We start from the raw sequence: 17,447 nt of genomic DNA on the forward strand, positions 1-17,447 counted from the left end.
GGCCACATGCAAGGCAAATTACCTACCTTCAGTATTATCTCTCTAGACCCCTTTCTTTTTCTGTATTTTTGGACCACACCTGACTGTACTCAAGACTTATTCCTCAGTATGTGCTCAGGGATCAGTCCTTGCAGTGCTCTGGGGAACATATGAGGTACTGGAAATCAAACTCAAGTTGGTTGCATGCAAGGCAAGAACTGGAGTCTCCTTACCCACTGTACTTTCCATCTCCTTACTTTTCAAATAGAGGCCAGGCCTAGTGGTGCTGGGAGAGTGCACAGGGAGCCACTCCTGGGGTTACTCAGCCTGGTGATACTGTGCTTCAGGGCTTGACCTTTGCTGTGGTGCTTAGGGCCTCAGACCTGTGGGATCCCTGCAGTGCCATGGATCTGAGAGCCTTCCACAGGCTCTCAGACATGTGGAACCAGTATCAAGGCACTGATTTATTGACTAATTGAGAAATGAATGACTGAATGCCACAGAAATATTGGTACTAGCTGTACTTGCAGGAGCTCTGAGCACAGTTATGCTTCTCTTCTGGGTTTCCCGCTGTGTTCAGTAACCCAGGGAATTTCTTCTTTCTATTTTGAATTTTTTATTTTATTTTTATAAAGTTGTTCACAATAATTTATTACATTCAGTGTTCAGCACCAATCCCACCACTGTTACACCTTCCTACCACCATTACTTTGAATTTTCCCAGCCATCACGAAAGTCTGCCCCAATAGCAGGTCCTAAATAATTTGTTTTGTATTGCTTGTTATGAATAATTCACTAAAAATGATCAAAGAAAGTTGTGTGAAGATGGTTGAATCTCAGCCTGGAGTCATTAAGCCCTTTTAAAAGAGATTTACAATATGATGTTACAGATTGAGCCTTGTGTGCTAATATACATACATATATATGTATATATATACACACACACATATGTATATTTTATTTATTTGCTTTTTGGATCCCACTTGGTGATGCACAGGGGTTACTCCTGGCTTATGCACTCGGGAATTACTCCTGGCGATGCTTAGGGGACCATATGGGATGCTGGGAATCGAACCCGGGTCGGCCGTGTGCAAGGCAGATGCCCTACCCGCTGTACTGTCAGTCCAGCCCCCACATATATTTTTTAAAAATCAAGACCAATTGCCTTCTATTTTACATTCCATCCAATTTGGTGTGCTACTCCTGGTATAATAGTGGTGTAGAGTATGAAATGTAAGAAATTCTAAAATTTTAAATAGGGTAATACAGGTGCAGTTAAATATTCAACTGGATAGAGACTTTGGAGTCTGGAGGCATCTCTGCAGCTTATTAATCTCTTTGGAGATTTATTTGTGAGTCTCTGGATCATGGCCATTAATGAGACTACATGGTGCCAGAGACAGTTCATGGCTGTGACTGCCAGGCTCTTGGAAGAACAGGGCGATGGGGGAGGTCGCCTGTCTCTGACCTTGTGAGAGCCTGGAGATTTCGGTCACAAAATCCGCATACCTGAATTTTTCAGTAAATTTATTCACTCATAGCTGAGGCTTGTCCCGAGCCTGTGGAGATCGGCTGCCAAGACTGTTGTGGTGGGTGAGTCCCACCCCTGCTCCCTCCAGGCTGCCCCGGATATGAGGTTCAGCCTGGCGCAGGGTCTGGAGGAATCTTTCCAGGGAATTTCTTATGTCTTCTCTTGCTTGCCTTTTATGAGTAAATGTGATATTAGGTATGGAAATAATTATCTTTGTGCTTTTGCAAACATTTGAAATTGCTTCAGGCTGCCTTACTGTGGATCATAGAGAGAGATCATTCAGTGGGCTGAGCACATGCTTTGCATGCCGGAGTCCTGGATTCAATTCCTGCTACTGCATGGTCTCTAGAGCATTGCCAGGTGCAACCTCTGAGCACCCAGTCAGAAGAGAAGGCCTGAATACCGCAGGGTATGGTCACCTCCCCCACCAAAAAAATCCAGCAAGATATTTTACTAACCCTATGAGTTGCTTTAATAACTGAGGGACCGGGTTCATTCTCTGGCACCCCATGTAGTTCGTCAAGCCCTGCTAGGAGTGATCCCTGAGCACAGAGCCAGAACTAATCCCTGAGCTTAATTGGGTGTGACCCAAAACAGAACAAGGAAACTGAGGGAGGCCTGTGCTTTGGTACTGTAGGAAAGGTTTATTTTATACAAGTTGAAAGTATACATTTGGTTGTTTACTATATGAAAATTATTTAACTTTCAAATTCAGACTTAGCAAAAGTAGGTAATAATTCTTATAAAGAAAATTAAAACCTAAATCTCTTAACCTGCTTCTTAATTGATAAGAAATGTCTGTAGAAAAATTATGGGTGAAAACCCTTGAAAATGTTTTTATGACTAGGAGACTGATTAAATAAACTAAGGGTCAGGTATGCAATGGGTTACTATTTTTCAGAAAAGAATGTGCATGTCTTGTGTTTACTGATAGTTACAGAAAAGAGAAAAATATAAAAGTATATTTTCCTCAAACATGTTGGAGAAACCAGAAGGATACAAAAACAAATAATAGAAGTAGTTATTTGAGAATTAGAATGGGATAAGAGTTGGGAGATGCAGAATAGCTAGAAATAGGAAGAATATGTTTTTACTTTTTTTAATATTCATAAAGTTATAGAGCAGTGTAAATCCTTTTTAACTATTAAGAATGTAAGTGGACTTTAAAACTATTGGGACTAATGGAGTTAATTTTAAAATTGCATTTTTAGATCAACTGCACCTTATTGACTGGGAAACCGACAGTGAGAAGGAAGATGCTGGTGACTTCAGTAATGACTCTGAAGACTTGGAGAGTGCGGTGGACATTTCAGACTGTGTTTCTTGTGCCAGCAGTCCTTCTTTGACAAGTGGAGAGAGGCTGGCTGAACTTCCTAAAGTAAGAGTGAATTATTTCTTGTTCAGTATTTCATTCTCTTTGTGCTACTTGTTAATAAAGTCTCTTGGCAATGTTTGTTTTTAGGCCATACCTGGTGATGTTCAGGGGTTACTCCTGGATTGACTCTAGCCCTACATATATTAAGGAATCACTGGGCAGGGCTTGGGCCATATGGACAGACCCTGTGAAATGATAGAGATTGAGCCTAGGTTGGCCAGGCACAAAGCATGCACCCTACTCTGTCCTGTCACTCTGGCTTCCCTTTAAAATATCTTAACAATTTTTTAAAGGAGGGTGAGGGCCCAGAGAGGCTGGTAGGCAGTTCGAAGACTTAGGGATACCAGCCACTCCAGTGTACAGAATTGCCTCAGGCCCAGGATCCCTTCCAGCTCTGTTTTTTTTGAAGGGGCGTAGGGGACCACACCCAGTGTTGTTCAGGGTTTACTCCTGGCTCCACATTCAGGGACCACTCCTGGTGAGCTCAGGTACCATTCTGGGTGCTGGGGATTGAACACTGAGTTGGCCATGTGAAGGGCAAGTACTCTACCTATTCTGCTATCACTCCGGCTGCCCTTGGCGATTAAAAAAATTTTTTTAATCACGGTGTTTAAATAAAGTGCCACCTTTGACTCAGTAGTTTTTCTGATATTTTAATTATTTAAAGTAACTTGGTTATAATGTAATTTAAATTATTAAGGAACCATAATTTACAAAGTTATTTGTAAGAGAGCTTCAGGCATACAATATTCCAACACCAATCCTGTGACCAGTGTCATCTTCCCTCCACCAATGTCCCCAGGTTCATTCCTACCCCCAATCAACCCCCTTGACAGGCACACTTTTAAGTTTGGTTGTTGTAGTTACATCATGCTTTTTGTGCTGTGACTTTGTTTCAGATGTATAAATGTACTGCACCTTTACATCTCTGATGCCCCTCCCCCATGCCCATTTAGGTTACTGCCATGAGTATTACTAAGGAAGTGGTCTAGCCTGCCTGAAGTTCATGAACATTCAAAGCAATAGTCCATGTTGATAATGGACAACCTTTGAATACGTTTTCCTCTTTTTTTCTTTCTTTTTGGGTCACACCCGGCGATGCTCAGGGGCCACTCCTGGCTCTGTACTCAGGAACCACTCCTGGCGGTGCTCAGGGGACCATATGGGATGCTGGGATTCGAACCCAGGTCGGCCGCGTGCAAGGCAAACACCCTACCTGCTGTGCTATCGCTCCAGCCCCTGAATAAGGTTTTCTGTAGACATATTTTTGAAGCTGGTCGTAAGCCACATAGTGGATTATAGTCTTAACTGTCATCCTTGTATTTGTGTTGGACTATTCCAACCATTGTTGGAATATAGTTGGTTTGTTTATTTTTATTTTCATATTATTTATTTATTTATTGGCCAACCTGGCTGTGCTCAGGGCATATTCCTGGCTCTGTGCTCAGTGATCACACTTGGCAGTGCTTGAGGGAATGATTGTACTGTGCTAGGAATCAAACCTGGGTCAGTGTGTGTAGGGCAAGTACCTTATACCTTACTTTATCTCTGGCGCTTGTGGCAGATTTTTTTTTCTTTTTGGTTCACACCCAGCAATGCTCAGGGTTTACTTCTGGCTCTGCACGCTCTGCACTCAGGAATTACTCCTGGTGATGCTCTGGGGACCATATGGGATGCCAGGGATTGAACACTGGTCAGCCGCATGCAAGGCAAATGCCCTACCCTTTGTACTATTGCCCCGACCCCGTGTGGCAGCTTTTTGAGGCACGTTTTCACAGAGCTGCTCTTGGGATAGCCTTGAATCGAAGACATAAGCATTGATCTGGCCCAGATTTCCCCTTTGGGTGTTGGTTGTTCTCGGGCCATACCTAGCAGTACTCAAAGCCAGACTCTGTCTCTACAGCGACCCCTGGTGATCTTCAGAGATCATATGTCGTTCCAGGAATTCCAGCGAGGGCTGCAGCCCCAGCAACGTCATGCTCATGCACCCAAGTCCCTTGTAGCCCTGGAAAGTTTCTTAAAGCTGCAATGCAGTTAGAGTTACTTCTTACTTTAGCCTCTTTCCTTTCTTTTCTCACAGTTTTCCAATCTTCATTGTTATCGAAAACTCAGTGATTCCTGTCATTTCCCCTTCTTTTTCACCAGTGCTTCTCCCCATAAATCTCTTCTGTAATTCCTGATATCCATCAATCAGTATCTTTAGTCATGTCAATCCTTTCTTCCTAATATTGATGTTAATACCTAAAACCATTACCTTGTATTAGTTCAGTATTTCAGATTGGTTGAAAGAAGTAAACTATGTGATGTACAGTTTTTACAGATTTGCCTTTCTTCATAATCTGTCATGGAATTTCCATAGACGCTTGTTCTGAAATCTTTTCCTGGTAGTGAATTGGGCCAGTGAGCCTGAAAAAGGGGTAGCAGCTGAGGAGGATCACTAGTATGTTGCCATTATCAGCACCTTGAACATTTTGTTACTTCTTTTCTCCAACTCTCCCCCCCTTTATTTAAACACTGTGATTTACAAACTGTGTTCATGATGATTCGTTATAGTCATTCAGTATTCCAGCACCTATCCCACCACCACTCTCACCTTCCCTCCACCGTTTTCTCCAGTTTTCCCAACCACCCCTCAATTCTGCACTTGTAGCAGGTCCACAATAATCTATTTTATATTGCTTACCAATAAACTGCTAATGGAATGATTAAAAAATATTTACTTAGAAGAAAATTAGTGAAAATTGTATCTCACCATGGGAACACTAAGTCTTTGTCTGAGGGATTATTAAGATGTTGTTACAAATTAAGCCTTCAGTGTTAAGGTTTTTGTTAGTTGAGATTGGTTGGCTTCTACATTTTATCCCATCCAGTCTGGTGTGCTACTGCTGGACTGTCAGTGTTGTAGAGTTTGGAGATGTCGCTCCAAAACATCCAGAATATTTAATTGGGTAGTCCAGCTAGAGTCAAATTTTTAACTGGGTGGTGACTTTGGATGTGGGCATGACTGCCTGAAGTATAGGGAAGTGGAGGGGAGGTAGCCCATCCCGACTCTGAGAAGGCCTGGGGTTTTCAGTCACAGGGACCCATGCACCTGAGTCTTTGGCAGGCTAAGTTCTCTGTGAGGCTCAGTCCTGAGGCAATGGAGTCTGGTCAGCAGCATGGCATTGATTTTGGAATGTGGGAGTAAGTGACTGCTGGGGTTTCAAGACTGTCCTGACTGTCTCAGGAAGAAACAGGTGTCTGAGAGATTTTTGTGACTAATTGATATATTTTGAGATTTATTTATGACTCTCTGGAACAAGGCTGGTGGATGAACTTACATGGTAGCCGAGGTGGTCCCTTGTACTATTTAATCTTCTTGAAGCACAGCGTCTGTTATTTAGCACAAGTGACTGTTATTTTTGTTCTCATACTGTGTTTGTAGAGATGGAGCATATAGAGTGAATGAATATTATATGGGAAAGTCATGCTTTAACTCAGGAGGTATCTTGGATTGTAATTCAGGTAACTGAAATTCTTTGTCAAGGATGAAGAATGGTTTAGAAAATATTCTTCCCTAAATTAATACTTAATGACTCTTGTAATATTGTAATTTCTGGAGAGTTTTCTACCAGTGCTTTATTTAAGGACAACTCAACTCATAATAGTAGCAAGAGGTTATATAACCGGTGCTTCCTTGAGATGGACTTTCTTCTAAGTGTCTTGTTATATGAATTAGCTTATATGAATTACCTTACAATAACTCCTTAAAGTAGGAAAGATTGTTAAACTACTTTTAGATAAGAATTCTTTGGAAGAGTAAATAATTTTTATATAAAGTAGGAATGGGCTGGAGCGATAGCACAACGGGTACGGCGTTTGCCTTGCACGCAGCCAACATAGCCGACCTGAGTTCGATTCCTCCGCCCCTCTCAGAGAGCCTGGCAAGCTATAGAGAGTATCTCGCCCGCATGGCAGAGTCTGGCAAGCTCCCCATAACGTATTCGATATGCCAAACACAGTAACAACAAAGTCTCACATGGAGACGTTACTGGGCCCACTCGAGCAAATTGATGAACAACGGGAGGACAGTGACAGTGCCAGTGATAAAATAGGAATGGAAAGTCAGAATTCTAACTTAGACACTCTGGCTTCAGAGCTATGATCTGATACTATTACAGTATCAGTAACAGTAGTATCAATAATAACATTAATAACTACAGAATAACCCTGAATTTTTTATGCTAGTCTTTGCTACAAGCTTATCATTTGAGGTAGCTGTTATTATTAGCCTCATTTCATAGGTACAGGAATGGAGACATAGCTAGTATTGCATCATGAGATTAATGCTCATGCAGTCTGATGACCATTTTTCTTAATTTGTATTGTTTTCATGTGGAATAGCATGATAACATATTTACTTGAAAAGAAAGCATGATCCAGATGAAACATCACAGTAATTTCTCTTTATAATACTGTAGATATTGAACAGTGTTGTTAATTATTAATGTAACTTTCCATTTTGTCCAATATTTTTGTCTGGGTTTTAAAATTCATTTTTTTTTTTGCGTTTTCTAAAATCAATCCTATAGAGGGCAGCAGAGATACAGCAGTGAGTTCTTAATGAACCAGGAAGTTAGAAGAAAACTGGATTAGGTGAGACTGGTTATGTAATTTTCGTTTACTTTATATCATACTCTTATGCAAAAACAGGCTAGTAGACATGATAAATAGCCCTTGTGAGTTTCAGACTTTTGTTGAAGGTATGTAAAGGAAGATGTCTGCCAAAGATTTGTGAGAAAGAAAATGTGTTCTGTTCCAATTGGAGTCATTGTTATGAAACATTTTCTTTGTACTCTTAACAGTACTGCACTGCACTTCACTGTCCTCACGTTGTTCATCGATTTGGTCGAGCGGGCCCAGTAACGTCTCCATCGTGAGACTTGCTGTTACTGTGTTTGGCATATTGAATATGTCACGGGTATCTTGCCAGGCTTTGCTGTGTGAGCGAGATACTCTCCGTAGCTTGCCGGGCTCTCTGAGAGGGGCGGAAGAATCAAACTCAGGTCGGCCGAGCCGGCCGAGTGGAAGGCAGACACTCTAGAACAAAGTATCTCAGAAGATAAACTATGAAAACTAAAGCTGTTTTTTTAGTAGACTTAGTGGTTTCATTTTTGGGGCCATACAGTGGACTGGGAGTGAGGGGAGAGACTTCTGGTGAGTCCTCAGGTTCACTCCTCATCAGTACTCAGAGAACTCTGTGATTCCTGAGTTGAACCTGGGGCTCCCACATTCGAATGTACTCCAGTGATTTGAGCCATCTCCTGGCTCAAGCATAGAAAAGCTTCAACAACAGCATCAGCAAAAAGAATCATCAGCATTTTGCAGCTTATCCTCAAATGTTGTTTCATTCAGTGCCGCATGTCCCTATGGAATAGAATCTAGGCACTTCAGTTTTCATGCACATCCAAAGATAAGAAGGTTCGAGTCACTGGTGTACATCTGATGTGTGTGAATGTGTGTACGTGTGTGCTTTTGTCTCTGAGCTCTATGGATAGGCTCTGGTCACCCTTGATCTGAACTGAAATAGATGGCTGGGAAATAATTGGGTGAATGTATACTAATGTTTATTAAATATTAGAAAACTTAGGGTCTTTGGATGTTTGGTGATTTTTTTTGTGTGCAGAAGTATGTCATAAGTAATAAATATATCTTTAGAAAGTGATCTGGAAAACTTTGAAAGTATTTCTAATTTTTTTAAAAAACAAAGATACAAAGTTATTCATGATTGAATTTCATTCATGAATAATATTCGTTCTAATATTAGTTTTTCACAGTGTCCAATTCCCTCAGCCAAGGTCCCCAGTTTTCCTCTACCCTCAAGCTTGCCTCTATGGTAGACAGTTTTCTCTCTTTTATTTTCCTTTTAGTAACTGTAGTTTACAGTACTGTACTGATAGGGTATCAGGCATGTCTATCCAGAGTTCCAGAGTGATCACTGGAATGGTGTAGATTTTTAAATTTCTTCCTGTTCTCTTTACAGCTAGGAATACGACAGATTTTGGGGGGGGGGGGTATTGACTTTGTAGCCTGTTACTTTGCTGTATTTATGTATTGCTTCTAGCTTTTTAATAGGCTCTTTAGGTCTTCTACGTGTATTATCATATCATCTACAAATTGTGAAAGTTTGACTTCTTTTCCAATTTGGATTCTTTAAAGAAAATTTTTTTTTCTACTTTATTTAGACACAGCACAGCGGTAGGGCATTTGCCTTGCACGCAGCCTGCCCGGTTGAGCCGGGTTCGATTCCTCCATCCCTCTCGGAGAGCCTGGAAAGCTATCGAGAGTATCTCACCTGCACTGTAAAGCCTGGAAAGCTACCTGCTATGTATTCAATAAGCCAAACACAGTAACAACAAGTCTCACAATGGAGATGTTACTGGGCCCGCTTGAGCAAATCGATGAACAATGGAAGGACAGTGACAGACAGACAGTTTAGACACTGTGTAAAGAGTTGTTCTTGAAGTTGTTATAGGCATTCAATATTCCAACACCAATCACACCACCAGAGTGACCGTCCCTCCACCATTGTACCCATTTTTCTTTAACACCCCTTAAGCCTACTCCCTTAGCAGGCCCAAAATAATTTATATTTCTTATTACCACTAAATGGCTAATAGAATTATCAAAAAAAAAACTTCTGTAAGAGAAAATTTGTGAAAACTGTTCTAACTCACCGTGGGGATAATACTGAATCCTTATAAAAGGGTTTACTAAGCTGTTGTTGCTAATTGAGCCTAGTTTGATGTTTTTGTTTATTGAGCTTAGTTGGCTTCTGTGTTTTTTTTCTCCATCTGCTTTGTAATGCTCCTACTACGATGTCAGCACTATAGAGTTTGGAGATGTTTGGAAATATTCAGAGATGTCTCATGGCTGCATTTGTGGCCATGTACTCCAGAAAATTCAGAATATTTAACAGGTCATTTATCTTTCATGTTGGTGGTTGTGGCATGGGGGTGTGGCTGCCAGGTCTTCTGGAAGTACCAGAGGGATAGATTGCCTGCTTCCACTTTGAGAAAACCCCAAGGTCTCAGCCAAACAGACTGGTGTCCCTGAGAATTTTGGCAGTTTGGCATCTCTGCAGAGCTTAGTCCTGAGGCAGTAGAGACAGACCGCTGGCATGGCGGCAGCTGTTGTGGTGTGAGTGAGGTTGCTGGGGCTTCAGCAAAGTGGAGATTTGGCCTGCCCCCCTCCTGAGGGCACCCCGGAGTTTGCTGCCACAGACTTATGTACCAATTTGGATCCTTTTGATTTCTTTTTTCTGCCTGATTGCTATTGTTAGATTTCTAACACTATATTGAATAAAAGGGGGAAACAGTGAACATCCTTGCTTTGTGCCAGAATCGCAGAGGGAATGCTTTCAGTTAGTTTTACCATTAAGCATGGTACTGGTTGTGGGTTTGGTAGAGATGATTGTTACTACTTTTTTAGGCTAAAAATACTATATTCACTTTTATGACTTTAGCGGCAGATATGAATATCAGACAAAACCATCACTTTTATATGTTGCCTTTTTGGGTCACACCTGGCTATGCTCAGGGGTTATTCCTAGCTCCGCACTCCTGGCAGTGCTCGGGGAACTATATGGGATGCTGGGGATCGAACCCCTGTCAGCTGCGAGCAAGACACATGCCCTACCTGCGGTGCTATAGCTCCAGCCACGAAACTGTCATGTTTTAAACCAATATTTATTTACCAAAGTTGCTTCAGATCTTAGCATTTTGGGTCATATTTTAACAATTCTGTCTGGAAGAGGCAAAACTGAAGGGGGTGGAGCTGGAGAGTTAGTACTGCCATAGGGCTTTTTGCCTTACACGCAGCCTGCCCATGTGGTCCCCAAAACCCTGCCAGGAGTGATCCCTAAGTACGAAATCAGGGTAAGCCCTGAGCATAGCCGAATATGTCCCAAACAGCAAACAAAAAACTAAAGAGAGTGGAGCATGCACTTTGAATTTTGGACATAAAAAGCGGTCTCTTACTTTTTTAAAAAAAAATTTCAGACACTTCTCATTTAAAACAAAGTATTTGAAATGTCAGTGTTTGTAAAAATGGCAAGAAATTTCAGTAATTTCACAGTAGTTCTCTATATCTGTTTCAGGAGGTTTTTTTTTTTCTTTTTGAGTCACACCCAGCGATGCTCAGCGGTTATTCCTGGCTCTGCACTCAGGAATCACTCCTGACGGTGCTTGGGGGACCATATGGAATACTGGGAATCGAACCTGGGTAGGCCGCGTGCAAGGCAAACTCCCTGCCCGCTGTGCTATTGCTCCAGCCCCTCAGGAGGTTTTTCTTAATGTTTCTGAAACCACATCTTCATTCATAAGACAAAGAGTCTGATTCCCAAATAAACTTGGATTGTATGGCCTATTTGATGTGTTCAGTACCTGTATGATAATTCCTGAGGTTATTTAAGATCAAATAACTAAGCCCAGATTTTGAGATGCCAATCAGAGCAAGTAGAAAATACAATCCAGTCTCATGATTTTCCCTTCATGAAGGTCACAGTAGATCTCAGACACTGGCAGGTACAAGAGTCCCAGAGATTTGAATTTGGATCCCATTTTTTTTCTCTTTAGATCTGTTGCTCGTGGCTCTGTAAAGTGGGAAGTGAGAGAAGTAGACTCGAGGAGAGAGTGCGTCTATCTCTTTGCTCATCTACTTTGACCACGATTTCCCCAGCTTGGGGGAAATAACTTGGCATGGGACAGGTCTGTAGTCTGCCACGAGCACCTGCATGGCACGGACACTCACATCACGCCAGCTGCAGGCAGCAGCCTGTCAAATGCACCTGAAGACTGCTTGTTCTGCACAATATGGGGGATAATCCTGGTCACCTGATTTCTTGGGGGAACTGTGGACTCAGACTGGACTGAGGAATTTCCCTTTGCAGGAGAAGAAAGTTCTAATATCAGTTCAGGTATTCTGGGTTCCTTGCCTTTCCCTCACAGAAAATAATTTCAGGTGAAATAGTGAAGCAGGGATTTTTTTTTTTTTGAACAAAGCTTGCTTAGAAACATGTGAGAGGAGAGAAAAAGGGGAAATAGCTGAAGAACAAGCTGACCATTACCATCTTGAGGAGTGTTCCTTCTATCCAATACATGATATTAGATTTCATTGAAAGTTTTTTCTGCATTGATTGATAACTATTCTATGATTTTTTTTTTTTTTTGCTTTTTGGGTCACACCCAGCAATGCTCAGGGGTCACTCCTGGCTCTGCAGTCAGGAATTACTCCTGGCGGTGCTTGGGGGACCATATGGGATGCCAGGGATCAAACCCAGGTTGGCTGCATGCAAGGCAAACGGCCTACCCGCTGTGCTATTGCTCCGGCCCCTATTCTATGATTTTTATCTTTTTTTTTGTACTACATTAATTGATTTGCATGTTAAACTGTCCTTGCATTCTTGGAATGACTTGATTGCAGTACAGTCTTATTGATATGTTGTTGGATTTGATTTACTAAGATTTTGTTGAGGATTTTTCCATTGATGTTCATCAGTGAAATGGGTCTGAAATTTTCTTTTTTAGTAGTATCTTTATTTTTTTATGTTGGCTTCATAAAAGCTATTAGGAAGGGTTCCTGTTTCTTAGTACTTTGCAAGAGTGTGGGATAGTAAGTTTTTGAAGGTTTGATAGAACTTAGCAGTCAACCCATGTTGGTTAGGACTTTTGTTCTAGGGGAGATTTCTAATTACTATTTTATTTTCCTTGTTTGTAATTGACCTTTTCGGGTTTATTATTTTCTCTTTGCTCAGTTTTGGTAGGTTGCATGATTCTAAGAATCTATGCATTTGTCTAGGTTCTCTAGTTTAACAGAATATGTCCTTCATAGTAATACGATATTTTAAATTGTCGAGGGGTCTGTTATGACTTCTTTCTTTCATCTCTGATCCAATTCATTTGGCATTTTCTCTTTCTTGCTCCTGTGAATCTAGCCAACAGATTGTCTTTCTGTCTTTTTTTTTTTTTTTTTTTTTTTTGCTTTTGGGTCACGCCTGGTAATGCACAGGGGTTACTCCTGGCTCTGCACTCAGGAATTACTCCTGGTTGTGCTCGGGGGACCATATGGGATGCTGGGGATTGAACCTGGGTCGGCTGCGTGCAAGGCAAACACCCTAACCACTGTGCTATCGCTCCAGCTCCTCATGTTTATTCTTAAAAAAAAAAAAATAACAACAAAAAAACGAAACCTAGCTTCTAGTTTTATTGACTTTTTGTATTCTTTTCTTGATTTCTGTATCATTAATTATGCCCTAGTTTTTATTATTATCTTTTTATTTGACTAGTTTTGGATTCATTTATTGTTTCTTCTCCAGGTATTTATGACATTTGTATAGATCATTGATTTGAACTTTTTATTCTTTCCTAATATAGGTCTGTAATGCTAAGAATTTCCATCTTAGTACAGCTTTTGTTGTGTCCCATAGATTCTGGTATTTTTTTAAGTTGTTTTTTGTTTTTGGCCGTCCACCTTAAGTTAGTGCTTACAGCTAACTCCTGGGTTTGTGCTCAGAAATCGTTCCTATCTGCCCTTGGGGGACTATCTGGGGTCTTGGGTATTGAACTTGGGTTAGCCATGTGTAAGGCAAGTACTTTACCTGTTGTATAACATTGGGTTGTCCTTGCTCCTCCTGCAGGGAGCTTAGGTTTATTGAGTTATTCCCACAACTGTGCCCCTGAGGCACACCCAATTCCATCAAGCACTTATAATCCTATATTGCTTTTCTCTTTGCTTTTTGTCATTTGCATGGTTTATTTAGCAATGTCCTTTTTGTATAGACACAGGAAGACAGTTCATGCTATGCTTTGTAACATGGGAGTTAGTGGACTCCAAAATAATGTTTGCTCCTGGGCATCCATATTTACTTGACTTGTACTTTAGTTGCCCTTAGTTCCTAGCATTCCAAAATCAGGGTCCCAACGAAGGGACTGGATGGGCCCAGGGCAAGCTGTAAGCTACCCTGGCATTGAAAGGAGACAAGCTAAGCACCATAAGTATTATAAGTTAAGAGCGTGGTCATGACCCAAAAAGAAGTAACTGAATAAGGACCCTGCTGGGGTTAGAAAAGACTAGCCTGGCCTGTGGACTGTGGTCTGGGATATATAGCGAGATGTCCCCAGGAAGAGCCGACCTTTAAGCTTAGTATATCTCATACTGTGTTCATACAAAATGACATTGCTAGAAATATACGAAATAAATTTGCTATGATTGTTTGAATGGATTATTAGCTGAGGAAAGGAGAAAGCAATACACCCTAGATGGAATCCCACCCTGTAGCGTATCTCCTAGCAATCTGGAGTGTTGAATCCTCAGATCAGATTTTGTCCTTGAGTTAATCTCCTAGAACGTCCTTTGAAAGAGTGGCTTTACCTCTTTGTTGTTATGGCAATCAGTCCCACATATGTGTACCTCCCACCCTTCATGATTGCTATGTAACTATGCTGAAATGGGAAAGAAGGACTTTGGGACTTTGGGACTTTGAGGTCTTTGAGGACTAGAGGGTCTGTGAGGACTAGAAGGAGGACTAGATGATGATGGTGACTGGAAATAGAGGACTATGAGACAAGGATGAGATGAGGAAGAAAATATAATGAAGGAGAGGACTTTGAGGTCTATGAGGAGACTAGGATGATGGATCTATGATAATGAGGACTATGACCAAAACTATGACTACAATTGTTCAGTAAGGGGAGAGATCAGACTATGCTGGGGAGGAAAGAGAAATTGACAGCTGACCAGCCTGGGGCCCAGATCCTGTTTCTCTGTTCCCCGGTCCTTCATCTGTCCATTGCCACCGTGGACTGGCCAGAGGAACGGTTCTTGGCCAGTGTGCTCGGGTCTTGCACACCCCACCGCACTCCCTCTTTGAAACTCACACTTGCACATTGTTCTTTGGCCTTCTGAATTCTGTTGCTGTGACTTGCTGCGGTTTTATTTGCCTCTTTTAGTTTCATTTCGATGAACCCTTTAATGTTTCATGTCACAATTTTGGGGGGTTCATTGAATTTCCCTTCCAGAGATTTCTTTGTCCCCTGCCATTGTGAAGACTGTGTAGTTCTGGTGTCCTCAAATGTCATCAAGATTTTGGATGATCTTCAAGACACCTGTGTTTCTGTCCCATTTTTAAAGGCTTATTTTCTAGTATTTTTTTTTTATTTCTTTCAGTGTTTCATGGGTGGTAACAGTGGAAGTAAGATGATATCAATGGAAATCCAGTATGCTGGTCAGCATAGCAGACTACTATATATCCTTATGTATCTTTCCAGCCATCTCCAGTGATTTGTGAGGATATTTTAGCAGGGTAGTCTGGGTAAAGCACAAATATTGTGTTTTAATCGTGGGGATTTATGCGGGTAGTCTGGGTCTAAGCAATACTACATATATTTCCAATTCATCTGAGTGTGTATGAAGCTAGTAAAACCTAGTCATTGCAGGAGCAGGGCAGGGGAATTCCAATTGGTTATAGCACAAATAACTTGACTGAGTAATGTGTGAGGACTAAATATGGCCCTGTACTTTACTTTGGAGGATATGGGGGTGGGGAGTGATGTTGTCGAAAGATACAGTAGTGGTGCGTGGGATACAGAGGGAGTCAACATGGGAGCTGACACACCAATTCTTAGTTGTGAAGAGACCATATTGTTCTCTGGAGGACTTGGACAAGACAACACTCAACACCAACAGTGGATGAGAGTTCATTTTCTCAACATCCACCCCAGCACTGATTGCTGTGGTTCATTTTGATTTTTACCAATCTCACTAATGTAAGGTGGTATTGTTGTTTTGATTTGCGTTTTTGTGCAAGTGTAGAACTGTTGCACTGTCCTCCCGTTGTTCATCGATTTGCTCTAGTGGGCCCAGTAATGTCTCCATTGTGAGACTTGTTACTGTGTCGGCATATCGAATACGTCACAGGTAGCTTGCCAGGCTTTGTTGTGCGGGCGAGATACTCTCGGTAGCGTGCCGGGCTCTCCGGGAGGGGCTTAGGAATCAAACCTGGGTCGGCCGGGTTGGCCGCGTGCAAGGCCATTACCTTACCTGCTGTAGTATCACTCCAGCCCAAGCGATGCAGAAAAATTTTCTACATACCTGTTGGTCATCTACATGTCTTCTGTAGGAAGTGGCTATTTGTCTCTTCTCCCTTTTTTGATGGGATTTTTGTTGTTGTTGTTGCTAAGTTTTACAAGTGCTTTATTTATCTTGGATAGTAACCATTTATCAGATCAGTGGTGGGCATATATTTTCTTCCATTTGTGTGGTTTTTTTATTTTAGTTATCATTTTTCTCCTACTGTGCAGATTCTTCTTAATTTGATGTAGTTCCATATGTTTATTTTTGCTTGTATTTACTTTGCCAGTGGCAGTAAATCATCGAGGATTTCAATTTTGTAAAGGGTTCTACTTGCTTTTCTTGTTAAAATTTATGGATATAATTATGGATTGAACATAATATCAAGGTTTTTAAGTTCACTTAGATTGACCTTTAGTGAGGTCGGGGTCTGAATTAATCCTTTTCCATATGACTGACAAGTTTTCCCAATTCTACTTGTTGGAAAGGGTTTCCTTGCTCCACCTCATTCCTTTAGCTCCTTTGTCAATGATTAGCTGAGCTGATACTTGATGGTCTGACTCTGGGCTCACAATTCTATTATTCTGAAAGTCTGTCATTATTCCAGTTCCTTACTATCTTGATTGCATACTAGGTTCATTGTAAAATTTAAAATTTTTGGGAAAAAAACACTTCCATAATCTTTTTTTCTTAGGAATGCTTTTGATCTATGGATGATTTTACTACTTCATACAAATATCAATAGCATTTGGCCTCTGTCTATAAAAAAGTCATGGGTAGTACTGCCTTTACACCTAGTCTCAGCAGCTCCTTATCTGCTTTCTCTGCTGGCCCACACTTACAGCTCAGACCCTCTGCTTGCTGTTCTGCAGGTGAGTTTAACCTCTCGGCTGATACCCCTGGGGCCTTTCTTGGAACATGTAGGGGATTCTCTTCTTTTCTACCTAGTCCCAGCATCCTTCACACCTGACTCCCCCTGTTTCTGCAGGCCCATTTTCACAGCCCATATGCTCACTTGCTCATTTCTGATGAGGCTAACTTCCTGGTTAATTTCCTGATGGGTTTTTTGGAACTTGAAGTGGCTTCCTTTCCTTTACTCACCACTGCTTATACCCTGAATTGCATTCCTGCTTAAGTGGCTATGTGAACCTGGGACAGCTTGTCACACTTTACATTGCATATACACTTATATCTCCTGTCACTGAGTAAGCAGGAGTACAGAAAGAAAAGCTCAACATTTAGTCTAAACCCTCAGAAAGCTCACACAGGGGTGAGCTGCAGAGAGTCCTCCTGAGACCACGGCTGGCACAATGCAGAAACGACATAGAAGCCCACCAAGTCCAGTGAGTGAAAATCAGAGCATGGAAGACTCTAGTAGCTCTGTAGCCTCCTAGATAATGGCTTTTTAGGCACTATGCTGAGGATGCTTAATGAATTCAAAGAACCAGTGTTACT

General features: G+C 41.4%; 1 protein-coding gene and 1 pseudogene across 1 annotated transcript in view; both read left to right on the plus strand.

Moving 5' to 3' along the window:
- SPIDR (scaffold protein involved in DNA repair) overlaps positions 1-17,447 on the plus strand; it is a 344,944-nt gene that overhangs the window by 15,819 nt on the left and 311,678 nt on the right. The window contains exon 5 of the mRNA XM_056111030.1: positions 2,722-2,888. Coding sequence (XP_055967005.1) covers positions 2,722-2,888 — 167 coding nt within the window. The remainder of the gene's footprint in view (positions 1-2,721; positions 2,889-17,447) is intronic.
- The window catches only part of LOC130018719 (beclin-1-like), a 74,229-nt pseudogene continuing 66,826 nt past the window's right edge, over positions 10,045-17,447 (plus strand).

This window comes from Sorex fumeus, unplaced genomic scaffold (genome assembly GCF_029834395.1).
Source record: "Sorex fumeus unplaced genomic scaffold, SorFum_2.1 ptg000002l, whole genome shotgun sequence".
In the NCBI taxonomy this organism is placed as follows: domain Eukaryota; kingdom Metazoa; phylum Chordata; class Mammalia; order Eulipotyphla; family Soricidae; genus Sorex; species Sorex fumeus.